Source organism: Scatophagus argus, chromosome 22 (genome assembly GCF_020382885.2).
Source record: "Scatophagus argus isolate fScaArg1 chromosome 22, fScaArg1.pri, whole genome shotgun sequence".
NCBI lineage: Eukaryota > Metazoa > Chordata > Actinopteri > Scatophagidae > Scatophagus > Scatophagus argus.
The window spans coordinates 6,080,390-6,096,739 of record NC_058514.1 but is presented as its reverse complement, the minus strand read 5'-3'; the positions used below and the strand labels follow the sequence as shown (position 1 = coordinate 6,096,739).

Here is a 16,350-nt window from a genome sequence, read left to right as displayed (position 1 = left end):
ACACATTTTAAATTTAATTGAATGTGTGTATGTGTGTGTGTGTGTGTGTGTGTGTGTAAACTTGGATGTGATGGAAACTGGAAGGAATTTTGGGTTACATGATTCAGATATAGAATTATTATTATATAATTTTTTAAACTTATATAGACAAAAGTATTGAGACATGTGACCATTACGCCAACAGAAACTTTAATGACATCACATTCTAAATACACAGACAGCTTTGCAGCTATAACAGCTTCCACTCTTCTGTGGAAGTTTTCCACGAGATTTTGGAGTGTTTCTGTGGGAGTTTTTGCCCATTCATGCAGCAGAGCATTTGCTGCAACACTGATGTTGGACCAAAAGGTCTGCCTCACAATCTCTGTTCCAGTTCATTCAAAAGGTGTTGGATGAGGTTGAGGTCAGGGCTCTGCGCAAGCCAGTCAAGTTCCTCCACATCAAACTCATCCAACCATGTCTTTATGGAGCTTTGCTTTGTGCACTGGGGCACAGTCAAACAAACAGCTCCGTACAACACCTGAATTCAATACTAAAGAGGTCTGTCTCAATGCTTTTGTCCATATAGTGTGTTAATCTCTGATGTTGCACATTCCAGTGCAGTAGGTGGCGGTATGCACGTACTCACGTTGGTATGCCACCCCCTATTAACTAGAGTGAAGAAGAAGAGGTTTACGCTTTTCGCCTGGTGACGTCACACGTAGAGCGCATGATGGCGGTTGATTTGACTCCTCGCTTCAGAAGGTTGAACAGCCAAACGAGAAGTTTTCGGGAAAATATACAACATGGTAAGATCTGAGTAGTTACCTTAAATAATTTTCGAGATAGCTAATCTCCCCTCATATGTCAATACAACCACCCAAACAAAGCACAGTTGTTTAAATAAAGAGCGAAGACGTGGTTGGAGTCTAGTATTGACAGATCAGTACGGTTAACGATTGAACTAACCGTGTTGTGAGCTGTTAATTATATTTAGTTAAAATGTTTTACAGACCAGATTTTTAGAGAGACTGACATTCAGGGACCTCCCTCTAAAGTGGTAGAAGTATTCACAGTATTTATTGAGTAGTAGCACTGCACACTGTAAAATACTTTCACGTTTAGTAAAATCCCTAGATTAGATACATTTAAATGTTGAGTATCCACGATCCAAAAAGTGCGTAACAGCTTTACGTTCTTTAAAAGATAGTATCATAGGAACGTGATATCGTGAGGTTGTTGTTAAACATACATCGACGTGTAATAAACATTGTAATGTAGCTGGTCGATCGAGACGTAGAAATGTTAAAGTCAGCATTTGGCGTGTGTGAGATAAAGGCAGTGGAGTAAAAAGTAAAATTTTTCTACTGAAATGTAACTCGTGGATATATACTTATATACTACTCCTGGTTTCCACTGAAATGAAGATGATGACAAACCTAATTTTCTCGAACTCTGTGTCTCCTAATAGGTTTCTCAGGGCCCTTTGGTGCCACCCAGCTGTGGCACAACATCATCCAGGCCCTGCAAACCCAGGTGGAGGTGCGCCGCTGTAGAAGGCACCTCCGCGTTCATGCTGGATGTTTCACAGGCTCAGACGCAGTGGATGCCGTCCTCAGTTACTTGATGCAAAATGTGGTGTTTTGCACAAGTGAAGTGTCTCGACTCAAAGCCGCTCGACTCTGCCAGGCTCTGATGGAGGCCAAAGTGTTCGAACCTGTGGGTACGAAGCTGTTTCGCAGAGACAAGGAAGTGACCTTTGAAGACAGCAGCTGTAGCCTTTACCGTTTTCTGGATTATAAAGTCTCACCAAATTTTGCCATGAAGGAATGCAGCAGTGACACAGAAAACATGCTACCAGAGGAGAGGGAGACAAAGAGGAAGAAAAGTTCCAGGTTGGTTTTGATCAAAATCACCTCTCTGAAAACCCACTGCTCATTGGCCATTATTATGCAATCATACCCTCCTATTACTTTTTTATAGCAAGGCTTTTATTGAGTAGTTATTCTGATAGTTTAATTTTCACAACATTGTAAAGCTTTGTTACCCAGGGTCACTACACAGACCCGAGTGTTTATGAATCACCATAATGCTTACTTTTGTTTCTGGAGGCTGAAGGAACTGAGGACGATATCTAATCCCCTTGCTGTCGAGCCTTCAGACAGGAGGGTTGAGAGGCTGCTGAAGACCATCAACCTGCGACCCACCATATCTTCAGCTCTAAACACACCACCCTCCACTTCTGCCTTTCTCTCCAAAGCTGGTAAGACTGAGATAATCTGTAAGTGTTTGCCAATATTATGGTGTGTGCCACATACAAAGCAACAACATCCCATAACATTTCCTCTATCCATCATCCCTCCCTAGTGGTGGATGAGGTTTGGAAGCAGCAAACACTGCTGCAGCTGTTGCAGATAGTAGAGGTGCCCATGCTGGACTGCATCCTGACCTCTCCTGCTAGGGTTCATCTCCTGGGCTACAGAACTCCTCTGGCCACCCAGGACCTGGTTATCTCTAACACATGCCTGGAGAGAGAACTGCCTGACACTCTTAACTTGCCACAGTCAGTGCTCTGATTATTATGCATTCAGCGTTTTTGCACAATTGACATAAAAACATTATATTCCAGTATTTTCAAGAATTACAGAAAACTGTAGAGTGACAATAAAACATTATGTTCTGTTTCATCACCCTTTGTTCGCAGGTTGGATGGGTGGCTGTCAGCAGCGGCAGACTGCTTGGAGCTCTTTCCCGACCAGCTGATTGTGGTCGCAGGGGAACAGCTCAGCCAACAAGGTGGAAATACATTTTCAGAAGATGACCAGGCTGAGCAGATGGCAAGCCAAAAGAGACTTCTGTTTGACACCATTGCCAAGTACTACAGTGGACAGGAAAAAGCTCCACTACTCTCAGGGCGCCACCTGGACATACATGCTGCAATCCTGAATTTGTTGGGTGAAACTGGATAATATTTACAGCAGTTTTATGGTTTCTGTTTGTGATATGTCACAGTTTCATTCCTGTCATGAAGGTCACTACTTTTTATCCCCCCCATAAATATGTTAATCCTTCTCTGTCTTGTTTCTTTCCAGATGAAGAGAAGGTGCAGGATGCTATCAAAGCATCTCAGCTGTGTTTGCGATTGTTGGATACGAGCATGAGAGAGGAACTCAGGAGACTTCTGGTCTTTATGGCTGCAGCAGCTCACCCGGATGCTTGCCATTTACAGAAACAGGTAGCTTTATATTCTAGTATGAGATGTAAGGTTGGATCAGTGGTCAGTGTGTTTGAATCTATTGTTAACATTCTGGTGTGTTTCCTTTCAGATTGATAACAGGGCCTTGGTCTGCCGCACTTTTCAGAGAGCAGTTATACAGAATCACGAACTGACTCGATCTCAAAGCGAAAAGCTGGTGCTGTTTTTCATGGACAATTGCAATGAGCTCTTTAAGGTACACTTGAAGTTCTCAACGTATGTATAACTAACATGCTATATTAAAGACAGCTGAAACGTTTTACATCACCTGAACTTCTTGTTCGTACTTTAACTGAATGGGTCCTACAGCCACCTGTTAGTGGTAGGTTCATTTAATTCTTCAAGTTTACATTCAGCATTTTAATATTCCTTGTGCTCTTTCTTCCTGTAATGAATGCAGACACCTACATCCCTGACTGAAGCTGTGAGGAGAACATTGAGGACCATGCAGCAGGGAAAAGACCCTGACTCCATTGCTAGTAAATGAAATACATCTTTACCTAAATATGCATGCTCACCATCTGCAGCCAGATGAACTAAGTACACTTGTATCAATGTATCTTTAATGAGGAACTCCAGTTAAAAAGGATCTTGGTTCTAAGTCCTGCATATGAGGAGGTGAAACACTGACGTCTCCCACCACTGTGTGTTGCAGCGTTCACCTTCTGCCAGCAGGTGACTCCACAGGAGTACGAGGACCAACGAGAGGCTACCACTTTGGAGAGCCTCAAACAGCTTCTTCGTGACATAACCTCAAGCCAAACCATACCTGTAAAGGAGAGGAGGAGGCTCCTCAAAGAGTTTGAGAAACATCACCCCGTGGTCTTCCTCCAGCATCTCTCCAGCACCTTCTGAAACATACACCTGAAGGGTATTGGTTTGACCTCCTTGGTGCACTTACCAAATCCTTCTTACACTGAAGAAGAATAATTTAATGCACATCATGAGTCTAATTAAACATAATGTCTTTCTAATTATGGATATTTTAAGAACTGGCAGACACCCACACCTCTAATCCCACTACACTGTAGTGAAGGAAGGACACCGTCAGTGCAGATAGTCCTATAATTAAGACAAATGTTACTGCTTTCCCCAATTCCTTTAACTCACAAGAGGCCTAAATAGTTGAAGTTGTATTTGTAGACGTGCTGTCTCGTGCATGTCTTGTTTTATGTTTATAGTTCTTTTCCTGTAGCACTGGATGCATTATCCGTCTGATAAATATTGCAAATAGATGAAGCATTATGAGATGTTTGTTTAAGCCATGGGTGTTATTATAGTTATTTTGCACTAATTAGTAAACAAAGATATCTCGTCTATGATATCAGATGCTTAAACGGGGTTAGTAATTTTTTATTGTACCTTAGTGACACTGATTTTATATTGTAAAGAATAATGTTTAAAGAGGCTTGCTTTTGTCTGCCAGATTGTTTGGGAATATTTGTGGAGACTCACTGGAAACCCCTCAGGGACCACCAGGGGTCTCTGGACCCCACTGTTCAAACCACTGAATTCATGTACTTCTCGTGTGTGCAGATACTGTGCTTGGATAAAACTGAAGTGTTATCCTTAAGAAATATTTAAATTTGGTTGATTTGGGCTTTGACAATGGAAATGCAGCTTTCGAAATTAATGCCGTGCACTTGGATCGGATGTGACTATTCCTACAAATGAAGAATAATAATGGTATAGCAGCCATTTTGTTTCTTGTTTTGGTTTTTCAGTTTACTGTTGCATTTGTAGAGTGGTTAAGGAAAACACTGCGAAGTGCAACACTAATATAGCTGAATATGCCTGAAACAGATTGAAAATCGTTTTTGTTAGAGATGAAGTCAGGTCTGTCTGAAGATTTTAAAATCAAAGCTAACTAATAGGGTACCATAATGTATTAGGCTAACTGTAGCTCAGGTTAATACAACACATTTTCTATTATGTTATTTTAGGGGGTTAAGCCTGTTTTTAGTATCTTGGTCAAATGTCTTTTTAATAGCAATTTTGTCATTTTATTTGAAAGATGGACATTTTAATGGAAGATGCATTTAATTTAATGCACTTAATTTTTTTTAGGATACTAATTTAATCTTTGGTAAAGTGTGATGCCTCAGCTGGATTTTATTTTGTTAATTCATGAAGGTCATTCAATATTAATTCACAGTTAAATCTCATTCAATTCAGCCTCATGTTCTTTACATACACTGAAATCTTGTTAGAATGCACTTTATGATGCTGAAATGTGCTTTATTTTCTCTTGGAATAATGAATTTAATAAAACTTTAATAGATGGTTTCTCAAACAAGATGTTGCGGTATTTTCTTTTGGTGCTGTGGAGTCCAAGGACCTTCACTGGTCCTTAGTCCAGGAGTCCTCTAATATACAACAGTTTCCACAGTTGTTCCACATCTCTCATCATGTTACACTGGATTAGATAACCCATTAGTCAGAATTTCAGATATTGTCACTACATATGTTTTGTTTTTTATAACATCATCACATACTCATGCAGCCGCTATAAACCTGGTTTGCTGTATATAGACAGCCTATAGTTGGGTATTTCCATTTTCTGCTACTTTTGTACATCACTAGTATTCATAGACAAGTTACTAGTTACTTTGCAGATTTAGTGTAATAGCAAAATATGACTGACAAATAATTTGTGACTTACTATTATAGAGCAAGATGTTTTTCTTTACATATGATCACATTGATGGGTCAGTTATGGTAATCTATACATGCTGTATGAAGCCAACATTTAGGTTATTATATATCTATTAATTATACCTGTATTTTTGTACAAATGCTGAGAACATTTTATGCTTCTGACAATGTGTTGTACAAAAATCTGTGCTCTGTTTGTTATGGTGTCCCATTTTCCCTGAGGCAGGATCACGTCCCCCTCATTAACTGTAATAATTTGTAAGATATTCAGAGTGTTTGATGAGTGTAATTGTGAATCAAGAGATTTGATGTACACTTTATTTGTACGTATAGTTATTACAAAATAGTTAGTTTAAAAAAATCACAGGTGACGTTGGTGCACCTGACTCCGTTAAAAAACCCGGAAGTGGGGTTGTTCATTCACTAGCGCACTAAGCAGCCTTATTTCGTATGCTACTGGAAGACATGGGGGCTGTGCTTCACAGCCCTAACTGACAGCGCCACAGCTGAGAGCCTTCTCGTAATAGGAAATAAAACTGAGACCTCCTTTAATATTAAGGTAAGTAGATGGAGGGTATCGTGTCGACAGTTTAGGATGGAAAACAACCGTCTTTGACTCTAGGGACAGTAACGTCACTGAATACTTGCGCATTGTTGGCTAGTTAGCTTGGGTATGTAGCTATCGTGATCTGTTTGTCTAAAAAGTCTTTCACGGTTGCCAACAGATTGCCACGATGATGTCACTCTTCTAGAGCTAAAAAGGTAGATGAGGGGTTAAAAAGAGTTTTGAGAAGATGGTAACGATATCGTTAGTGTCACATTGCTGTGCTAGTTTTGTTGTATGCGCACAGGCTAAACAAGACGTTTAACTTAGCTAACATTAAGCTGTTTCCCAGTCAGACACGACAGTGATCGCCAAGCGACAAAATGTAACATTTCAGTTAATTCTCTGAACGTTAAAAATTATCGTTTAATCTCACACGAATAGCTTGTAAACCACAATGATGCTTGCAAGCTGCTGTTAATAAACTGTCTAGTGTGCTGTCGGCTAACTAGCTAGCTAACCAGTGAGCTAGGTAGGCTCAGTGCAGGTGGTTTTGGTGAGGTGAATGTCCAAAACGGTGTTTCCAGTTCCCCCGTTTGTCTGGTCTCTTGCTAACTATTAACTAAATTGACTGCCGTATTACGCAATGTTATAACCATTTATTTCTATGTATTCTATGTCTAATTTTTGCCAAATACATCCTTCAAACCTGTTGCAGATGCAAGCTTTGAAACGGCCCCATGTTAGGGAAAATCTTCAATAAACTTTTGTTTAATTACCAGGTCTTGTGCCACAGACCTGTCTATCAACAAATAGATGCTGCAAAATTGATAGCTAAGTGCAGCTAAAGCCTCTGTTTTGGGTTAGGTTCAAGTAGAAAAAATGTAGTAGAAGTAGAAAGTAGAAAAGTAGTAGAAAATGTACAAAATTAGGAAATGAAGGGGACTGACGAAGACTGATGTGGGATTCCTTAAGGAGTTGATAATCCAAACGGTACTGAGTGCATCTCAATTTCTAGATAATAACCTTTTCAGCCTTGTTGCAGTATAGTGAATTAAAAATCAAAGTACTCTAAGCACACTCACCGGACAGAGAGATAAAACCCTGTAGCGTCTGTTCACTGCTATATTAGTGTCAGCAACGTTCTTTTGTCTGACTTCCTGTTGCCTAACATGCTGTCACCCTGAGGTGTTTTGAAAGAGAGCTTTAATGTGGCGTGGCTGAGTTTTGTCTGAGTCATTTTATATTTCTGGGGATAGCTTGGGCTGTTATGGTGCTTATTCTCCTCAGCCAGCGCAGAGCACTCTGGTGGGCACTTTGATGTGCAAATTTGAATGATGTGCATTAGAATGCGTGTCTGATGGATTGCTGGCGACTGTTGCTGAAGAGTTAGGCTGGAGCTGCCTCTTGTAGGATTGCAGAAAAACTATTGTCTTGACATATGACTTACTGGTTTACACCTCTGAGCTAAACCTGTCCTGTTATCTGCCTTCAGCTGCCAGGTCAGGCCTGAACATGGAGTCTATGTTGAACAAGCTAAAAAGCACTGTCACCAAGGTGACAGCGGATGTCACTAGCGCTGTCATGGGCAACCCAGTGACACGAGAGTTTGAGGTTGGGAAACATATTGCCAGCGGGGGTCCAAACATGTGCTGGAGGATCTACAATGGCACCAAGAAGTCCACCAAACAGGTGTGTGTGTGTGTGTGTGTGTGTGTGTTTGTGGTAACATCCTCCCCCTGATCAGACCAGCTTCAATTCATAAGTTTAGATTTAAACAGTCAGACAATTGACAATGCTTGTCCTTTTGTTGAAATCAACTGAGAACTGTCCAGAAGTCACTGTGGGACTTCAGCCAATTGTTGTTTGTCCCTCCAGGAAGTGGCTGTGTTTGTGTTTGATAAGAAGATGATTGATAAGTATCAGAAATTTGAGAAGGACCAAATCATCGATTCGCTGAAAAGAGGGGTGCAACAGCTTACGAGACTGCGTCATCCCCGTCTCCTGACTGTGCAGCATCCTCTGGAAGAGTCACGGTAAATAACACATGCACGAGCACACACAGACGAAGGACAAATTCAGTGAGTCGGAGCTCAAAGAGGGGCTTGACATTCGAGGGAAAAATTGCATAACAAATCTATTTGTCTGCCTGTGTGTGAATTTGGGAGCAGAAGCTTGTCATGATCAAAAGGTGGTCTCTGAATAATTTATATCTCCTGAGGGCAAAATAAGGTTGAGGCTGTCTTGAGGCTTTTTTTCTTACTTAAACTTCACCCATGGCAGCTCTAAATTCAAAACACTTCTTTGTCTTCTTTTTTCTTTGCTCATGTTGTTAGCTGTCTCATAACTCAACATTTAAGAGCAGTTTTTCCAAATTATACTGACATTATTTATGTATTTGGTCCTCAGAGACTGCTTGGCATTCTGCACAGAGCCAGTGTTTGCCAGTCTGTCCAACGTACTGGGGCAGTGGGATAACTTGCCCAGCCCTGTTCCCAATGACATCAAGGAGTACAAACTCTATGATGTGGAGACCAAGTATGGCTTGCTACAGGTGAGGGTGCAGACAGGTTTGTTTACTTGATTTCAGGCTGCAACTCGGGATTGTCTTTGTTGTTCATTACTTGCCAGAGTGCAAGCTGAAATTTTTATGGCTGATTTTGTCTGATCTCAAGTCCAAAATCCACAGATTCTAGGCTTTCTGGGCTTTAAAAGTGTCTAAACCTTGAAATTGCTGTTTTTTATTATAAAAACACAAAAACTTAGTTGTCTATCAAATTTTGACACCATGTAGGCCACATCTGAAAGTCCAATATGCATCTGTACTGTACGCTGTTACTGCTCAGAGCCAGTTGAACCAGCTCAATTTCATGCATCACCTTTCAGTGCGATGCTGTGTTTCCAACCTAATCATTTATTTTTGGCCTTCATTTCTGTTATCTAGCCTTTTTCACAGCTTATATGAGTTACTCAAAGGAGTTAAATCATGGCTGACAGGACTAGAAAACGTCTGCAGTGTCTAACATAGCAACGGCATCCTTTAGTTAGAGGTGTCACATCTGAAATGCAGGGCATAATGTCTCGTTTTATGTGTTGACTCATTCACACTATCTGTGAGTCAGTTAAATGCCAACCTCTTTGCAGCTTGTTGGGGAAAAATGCTTTAGTCTGTCTTACTCTATAATTTCCCCCTGACATTTTCATTGTTATAACACTTCAGATCTCGGAGGGTTTGTCCTTCCTCCACAGTGGAGTGAAAATGGTCCATGGAAACTTGTGTCCAGAGAACATCATCCTCAACAAGAGTGGATCATGGAAGATCATGGGCTTTGATTTCAGCATCTCCTCTACCAACCCCTCAGATGCGGAGGTTTGTTGAAAATACTGTTGTGCTCATAATGCACTCAGACAGGGCTTACAACCTTCAATATGCTTATATTGTCATGTTCTCTTGATCTCTTTAGCCTAAGTACACGTGTAAAGAGTGGGAGCCTAACCTCCCCCCACTCTGCCTACCCAACCCTGAGTACCTGGCCCCTGAGTACATCTTGTCCGTCAGCTGTGACTCTGCCTCTGACATGTACTCGCTGGGCGTGGTCATGCATGCCGTCTTCAATGAAGGCAAGCCTGTTTTCCAAGTCAACAAGCATGACATTTTTAAGAGCTTCAGCAGGCAACTGGACCAGGTGAGTGTAGGCGTGACAACATGAATGACCATAAATGCTCCTTAAAAATATAACCTCTGCTTTGTGTGCATGACCCTGGAATAGATATTTGTCTTTCTTGACAAAATACTTCGATGATTTCGCAATTCAATGTCAAAATATCTTTCAAAGAAATGTGTTGCATAGCTCCAGTGTGTGTGTTACCATTGCCACTCAAAACTGTTTTTGTTCTCCTCCTTCCTTCTCTGTTCCACTGTAGCTGAGCACTATGAGTCCTGCTCTGTTGAACAAGATCCCAGAGGAGGTGCGGGAGCATGTCAAAATGCTGCTCAGTGTCACACCCAACGTCCGACCGGATGCAGACCAGATGACCAAGGTTTGCATTTAATAAAGAAAAGAAATTACAAAGTAAAGCGTTTTATTGTGTGCTAATGTTGGTAACTTCTTTTTGTTGTGTTTTTCTGTTCAGATTCCATTTTTTGATGACGTGGGTGCTGTGACACTGCAATACTTTGATTCCCTCTTCCAAAGGGACAACCTACAGAAGTCCCAGTTCTACAAAGGCCTCCCCAAAGTCCTACCCAAACTACCCAAGGTAGTACAACTAAATATCATAGCCACATTTTATTGTTTTTTTGTTTCTGGTATGTATTGTGTTTTCTGTGTACTTCTTCATATTCTAGTTTTTTTTATCAGTGCTCTCTATTGAAGTCAACATGAACATACCAGTATTGTAATTTGTAGTTGTCACGGCTTCTGGAACCCATTCTGTTTTTCTTCCTCACAGAGGGTGGTGGTGTATCGAATCCTGCCTGCGTTGACCTCTGAGTTTGTCAACCTGGACATGGTTCCCTTCGTGTTGCCCAACGTGCTGCTGATTGCAGAGGAGTGCACCAAGGAGGAGTACATCCGCCTCATCTTGCCTGACCTCACGCCTGTTTTCAAGCAGCAAGAGCCTATTCAGGTAGACACACACAAACACTTACTTTAACAGAAAACTGAGATTTTTCTCTTTGCACCTTTTGCATGATGTTTTCCTTCTTTTGGTGTTAATCAGGTAAATTTAACTGACTAAAGAGCATGCTCCATTTGTGCCTGGCCTGTCACTTTATCAAGATTGTCTTTCTCTGTATTTTTCTTTACATGCCTCTTCAGGCTAGTAATATGGTGAGTGATCTCTGCTGTGAATCCGCTCCAGTCACATCAGCTAGTTTGTGGGTTGTGTTTTCTGTCACACTAATAGCTAAATTAAGCCACTGAACACGCTGTCTCTGTAAACTTCCACTTAACACTGTACTCACGTAGAAAATAGCATAGAATTGTCTTGCTTTTGAGTTTTATTTTCCTCACTAAGTGCCTGTGCTGTGCAGATCCTGCTGATATTCCTGCAGAAGATGGACTTATTGTTGACCAAGACGCCGGCAGAGGACATAAAGAACTCCGTACTGCCCATGGTCTACAGAGCTCTGGAAGCCCCCTCAGTACAGATCCAGGTACAAGGGAGGGAAATGGTGCTATTGAGATTAACGCAGTCAATCTTACCCAGAAAAGTAACCACCATATCAACTGTGGTAGGAGCTACAGTATACTAGATTTTTGAAAAAGCCATGTGCTGTGTCAAAAATATTTTTAGGCCTGTTTGAGATTTCTGGTTGCTTTAGACGCCACCTGTTTGAAGTACAAACACTGTGAAAATAGTTATCCTCACAATGAGTCTGACTTCACTGGCATATATTTTTAGCATTCCACTGAGAACATTATTTCTGCACATGCTGTTCTCTTCAGTCTCTTTTCAGTGCTACCTAGAAAGCACAGCAAGAATGAATGCATTTGGCTTCATAAAAATGTCAGATTTCATAACATCTTATCTGTGGCTGAGCAGGAGCTGTGTCTGAACATCATCCCGACGTTTGCCAACCTGATTGACTACCCGTCCATGAAGAACTCCCTCATCCCTCGAATAAAATCAGCCTGCCTAAAGACATCCTCACTTGCTGTGAGTTCCCATTGGCCATTTTCTGTTCACAGCTTGTACCTGTCAGGCTGTTTGCCCGTACTTAAATATACATTTTTTGTAGTCGTGCCTTTTAGCTGTGTCTAATATCTCATAATGTTAGGATATGCATTTTGACTTTATGTGTCTTCCTTTGCTGCTGCGTAGGTACGCGTGAACTCTCTGGTGTGTATGGGGAAGATTTTGGAATATCTAGACAAGTGGTTTGTCCTCGATGAGGTCCTGCCTTTCCTACAACAGATCCCCTCCAGAGAACCAGCAGTACTCATGGGTATCCTAGGTAAAGAAACTGGACACACTCCTCTCCTCTTCCTGCTTGTATGAATCGAACCTCTTGGTTTGCTTAATGACTTTCTCACCCCTCACTTTAGGAATCTATAAGTGCACCTTCACCCACAAGAAGTTGGGCATCCCCAAAGAGCACCTTGCCACCAAGAGCCTGCCCCACCTTGTCTCTCTCAGTATAGACAACAACCTCAACCTCAACCAGGTAGCCACGCACACACCTTTAAAGTTTGTTTACCAGCCAAATCTGTGAATATATATTGTTTTTGTTCTTATTCTTTTCTGATATATTTTGTTATTCAGTTTAACTCGTTCATGGTGGTTATACGGGACATGCTGAGTCGCATGGAGGCTGAACACAAGACCAAGTTGGAGCAGTTGCACATCATGCAGGAGCAGCAGAGGTGTGTGTCACAGTTTTAAATTACCCTACAGTATTACCTCCCTTTTGTTCTCTCTGTTTAAATAGAAAATCACTATACATATTAATGGGGATTTCATATCCAAGATTATCAAGGGAAATTGAATCTGTTTTAGAAAGCAATTATCAGTATTAACCAGGGTTGTATAAATGCTTCAATGCAAATCCCCCTTCTATTCTGAATCTTTTGTCTCTTCTAACAGGAGCATAAACATCTCGAATCCAGGGAACCAATCAGAGGAGACCAAAAGCCCACCTAGCACTGGGAACCATGTGAGAAGTCAATTCAGAGAAAGTCAAAAAAAAGACATGAAATGTCATGTATCTCACCTCTGTGCTGCAGTGATTGCATGGAGTTTTTCTTGCTTTCAGATTGATGATATCTTTGGCAGCACCGGGGTTAATGGGAAAGAGAATGGCTCTGCAGCAACGGCCCCGCAGCCTAATAGAGTATGGAAACAAAGTCATGCCTCATTTACACAAATCTTCACCTTTGTCCATTTAGCATGCAATCCAATTTATTTATGATGTCTCTTCCTCTGCACCTCCCCAGATGTCTCTGACTCTAGAGGAGAAACAGCGCTTGGCTAAGGAGCAGGAGCAGGCAGCCAAACTGAGGAACCAGCAGCCATTAGCACCACAGACTGTCAAACCAGCCTCCACCACCAACACATCGGTAACACCCGAGAAAAACCTGTGTAGACGTGCCAAAGCACTAACGGCTTGTGATTATAAATCTAACCTCATTTTATGTTACAGACTAAGGATCTGACAAGCAGCCTTCTCAACAACATGACATCTCTGAACAACCTCTCGTTGGCCAACACAGCACGACCAGCCCCAATGCAGGGCTCCACCATCGCTGCCTTCCCCACCTCCAGCCCCATGCTGGGCCCCATGGGCACCCAGGGCTCCAACGGCTTCAATCCACCCATGGGCTTTCAGACGGGAGGCATGGGGGCGGTGGGCATGCGGCCCACAGGCCCCGGCCTCTATGGCGGCATGGCCACCACCACCAGCACCCCAAACTTTGGAATCCTCACACAGAATCAAGGACCAAATAAGGCTCCTGACATGTCAGCCTTGGACAGTCTTTTCACACCCAGCCAGCCCAAAGTCACCCTTAATCAAATGGGTCCAAAGGCTACACCTGGCACCAACACCCCATGGCTCAGTCAGTTTGGTTCATCCCAGAACAGTCAGACTCAGATGCAGGGCACCTCGGTTGGTATGGGAGGAGTGGCCAGCGGGTTTGGGATGCAAGCAAACCCTTTTTTCAGCCCGCAGAACTTTTCTCAATCTGCTGCAGCCCCCAGCCTGAACCAAAGTGGAATTAAACATAGTGCATCTGTCAACAATGATCTGAAAGACTTGTTTGGCTAAACGTGAATTAAAAAGAGATGTCAGGTTAAGTATATTCTTTTAATAACTGTGGATGGATGAGTCTCACAGAACAAAACACTGAAAACTAAATTCTTTTCAAGGTTGTTGCTGTCTGTATTTTTAATTTGTTTTAGTTTAAATTCGGACTCTCGCTCACATTCAGCTGGCAAATTAACCTTCTACTGGACCAGAAGAACAAAAGGTTGGGGTGGGAACTACTTCTTCTATGCTGTGTTCTTTAAAATGCTGGGGGTTTCCTACTGTTTTGTACTTGACCAACTCGGTTTAATCAAGAAGGTTTTGTGCCCATATCGTGAATGTTTGAATGGATGGAATGAATTTCATTTTGTAAACAAGTTGCACCAGACTCGCCACTCAAGATTGGCAGGAAAAAGAATGTGGCTTCCATGCTTCACATCTGCTCAGTTTCAGGCATCGGTACCTTGATTGCCTCTCCAGACCATTTTAGGATTTTCTGCATGTCTAAAGTGATCAGAGTGTTGGCTTAAAAACAAAAAGCGCGCATATAAAAACGTCCAAGCCCAGTGGGAGGTAGCTTGAAGTGTAGCACTGCCATGCCTGCAGTCACTGATCTGCATCCAGGAGGCTCCTTTGTGGAGAAAATCTGGAAAGGGGGTGTAGAAATCTGACAGCCCCACTGTTTCTCTGCGGCACCAGAAGCCTCCATTTTATGGACAAAGATTACTCTGATGATCCAGTCTGGTCTTTTATCATCAGGTATTAAGGCTGCAAAATCTGCTTTTTTTGTTGCTTAATTTGACATCTGCTTAAGCATGTTGAAAAAGTAAGGGTTAGTTTTGTCTGGTCAAAGATCTTTGATGGCTGTTTCACCTCCTTTGGTAAGAGAAGACACTGTATAAGCAGGACAGTATGAGTGACTTCTCTGCATCTGATGAAAGTGGACTAGCTAACAAAACTCTAATGCTAATGGAAATGAATAAGACACATGCACTGCTTAGGCTACTGTGCCTTATATGGGTACACTCATAATCTGTTACTCAAATGTTATTTTCTCTTTTAATCAGCTGTTTGGTATTTGCTTCTCAAATTACTCTCATTACATGTTACTGAAATTGATCACGAAAGATCAAAATTTTGATTTTAGCATATTTTCTAATAATGATTCCTAACAATTCCAGTGACCAATTACTTTTCTCCCCCCAGTATCCAGCTGGATTTGCTCTGAGGTATTTTAAGGGGCTCAAAATCATCCAATGCACCAATTCTGTTAGCAATTTGTACAATGATGGACAGTTTCACTAGATATTTTGATTTCAGCACTTTTCATCTGTCAGAGGACCTGTGCTGGTGACATATTATTGTGAAGTGTAAATATATAGTTATTTAAAGATGGATTGTTTTGAGAGGGTCTTGGCATTTTTATGTCCTTGTGATAAACAGTTAAGAGGCCTTAGATGAGTGGTGTGCAATAATCCTTATTGGTTGTCAAGGGTACACATCGCCTGGCTCAAGCAGCCATCGGTGTGTCTTCAGCTTCATATCCACTGACCTGCAGTAATGACATGTTCAGATTTTCTAAACAGCTTAACATAAACGTGTACTCATCCTGAATCTTGCATTTTTGAAGAAAGTTCCGCCATTTTAGGGTTTTTAGAAGCACCTCGGTCACACTGTTTCCGATGACAATGATTGTTGTTAACATGCTGAAGCGTAATGTCTTTTATTGGGTTAACTTTTGTTTTTGTAAAATAATGCCATCAAGACACGGTGAGGTCTCTCCAGTTGTTTGGAAGTGTTACTTGCTTGTGGATTTGACTCGTCAGGTTCGGTTAATTTCCCCATTTTCGTCATACAAAACTACAAATGTTTCTGTGACTGAAGCTGTTTTGTGTGTTTTGTTTTGTTTTTTTTGTTCTCATTTGTAGGTCGGCATACTCTGTGGCAGTTTTGATTTCCTCACAAAGTGGATGTGATCTGTGCTGCGTGTTCCTGGCAGAACCCCAAAGCAGAAAACTTATTCTTCTACAAGATTGTTTGTATGCCATTGCTGTCATTTATGTGAAGTGTGGCCCTCGTTTAATGTGTTACGGTGCTGGTTTCTGAGGTGGTCCAATGAAAATCTGTACATATAAAGGAAAGTACACAATCTAATACTCTGAGAGGGTG

At 41.6% G+C, this 16,350-nt stretch overlaps 2 protein-coding genes across 4 annotated transcripts; both read left to right on the top strand.

Annotated features, from left to right (window-relative positions):
- Nucleotides 1-646: 646 nt before the first annotated feature.
- depdc4 (DEP domain containing 4) lies at nt 647-5,528 on the top strand. The gene is made up of 9 exons (XM_046378822.1): nt 647-788; nt 1,451-1,874; nt 2,091-2,242; nt 2,347-2,542; nt 2,684-2,934; nt 3,072-3,214; nt 3,306-3,431; nt 3,636-3,714; nt 3,891-5,528. The coding sequence occupies exons 1-9, from the start codon at nt 710-712 to the stop codon at nt 4,088-4,090; spliced, it is 1,650 nt and encodes a 549-aa protein (XP_046234778.1). The 5' UTR covers nt 647-709; the 3' UTR covers nt 4,091-5,528.
- A 776-nt stretch (nt 5,529-6,304) lies between these two features.
- On the top strand, nt 6,305-16,335 carry scyl2 (SCY1 like pseudokinase 2). 3 transcript variants are annotated; one of them, XM_046378820.1, is made up of 19 exons: nt 6,305-6,449; nt 7,930-8,126; nt 8,313-8,470; nt 8,844-8,988; nt 9,655-9,804; nt 9,899-10,120; nt 10,359-10,475; nt 10,569-10,694; nt 10,887-11,063; nt 11,470-11,592; nt 11,982-12,095; nt 12,261-12,393; nt 12,485-12,603; nt 12,702-12,802; nt 13,023-13,092; nt 13,192-13,269; nt 13,373-13,495; nt 13,579-14,227; nt 16,120-16,335. In XM_046378820.1, exons 2-18 carry the CDS (start codon nt 7,950-7,952, stop codon nt 14,200-14,202), a joined length of 2,757 nt encoding a protein of 918 aa, XP_046234776.1. In that variant the 5' UTR covers nt 6,305-6,449; nt 7,930-7,949; the 3' UTR covers nt 14,203-14,227; nt 16,120-16,335. The 3 variants fall into 3 exon arrangements, with proteins under 3 accessions (XP_046234776.1, XP_046234775.1, XP_046234777.1); XM_046378819.1 differs by having other exon boundaries at nt 13,579-16,335; XM_046378821.1 differs by lacking the exon at nt 6,305-6,449 and adding an exon at nt 6,474-6,652 and having other exon boundaries at nt 13,579-16,335.
- Nucleotides 16,336-16,350: the final 15 nt, after the last annotated feature.

Excerpts from the sequence above, each read along its gene's own strand:
- depdc4 (XM_046378822.1), top strand. The coding sequence starts at position 710 with ATGATGGCGGTTGATTTGACTCCTCGCTTCAGAAGGTTGAACAGCCAA. Across the intron at positions 789-1,450 it reads TCGGGAAAATATACAACATG|GTTTCTCAGGGCCCTTTGGT; the intron begins GTAAGATCTGAG and ends GTCTCCTAATAG. Across the intron at positions 2,935-3,071 it reads TGCAATCCTGAATTTGTTGG|ATGAAGAGAAGGTGCAGGAT; the intron begins GTGAAACTGGAT and ends GTTTCTTTCCAG.
- scyl2 (XM_046378820.1), top strand. The coding sequence starts at position 7,950 with ATGGAGTCTATGTTGAACAAGCTAAAAAGCACTGTCACCAAGGTGACA. Across the intron at positions 10,476-10,568 it reads ATGCAGACCAGATGACCAAG|ATTCCATTTTTTGATGACGT; the intron begins GTTTGCATTTAA and ends TTTTCTGTTCAG. Across the intron at positions 12,096-12,260 it reads TAAAGACATCCTCACTTGCT|GTACGCGTGAACTCTCTGGT; the intron begins GTGAGTTCCCAT and ends GCTGCTGCGTAG.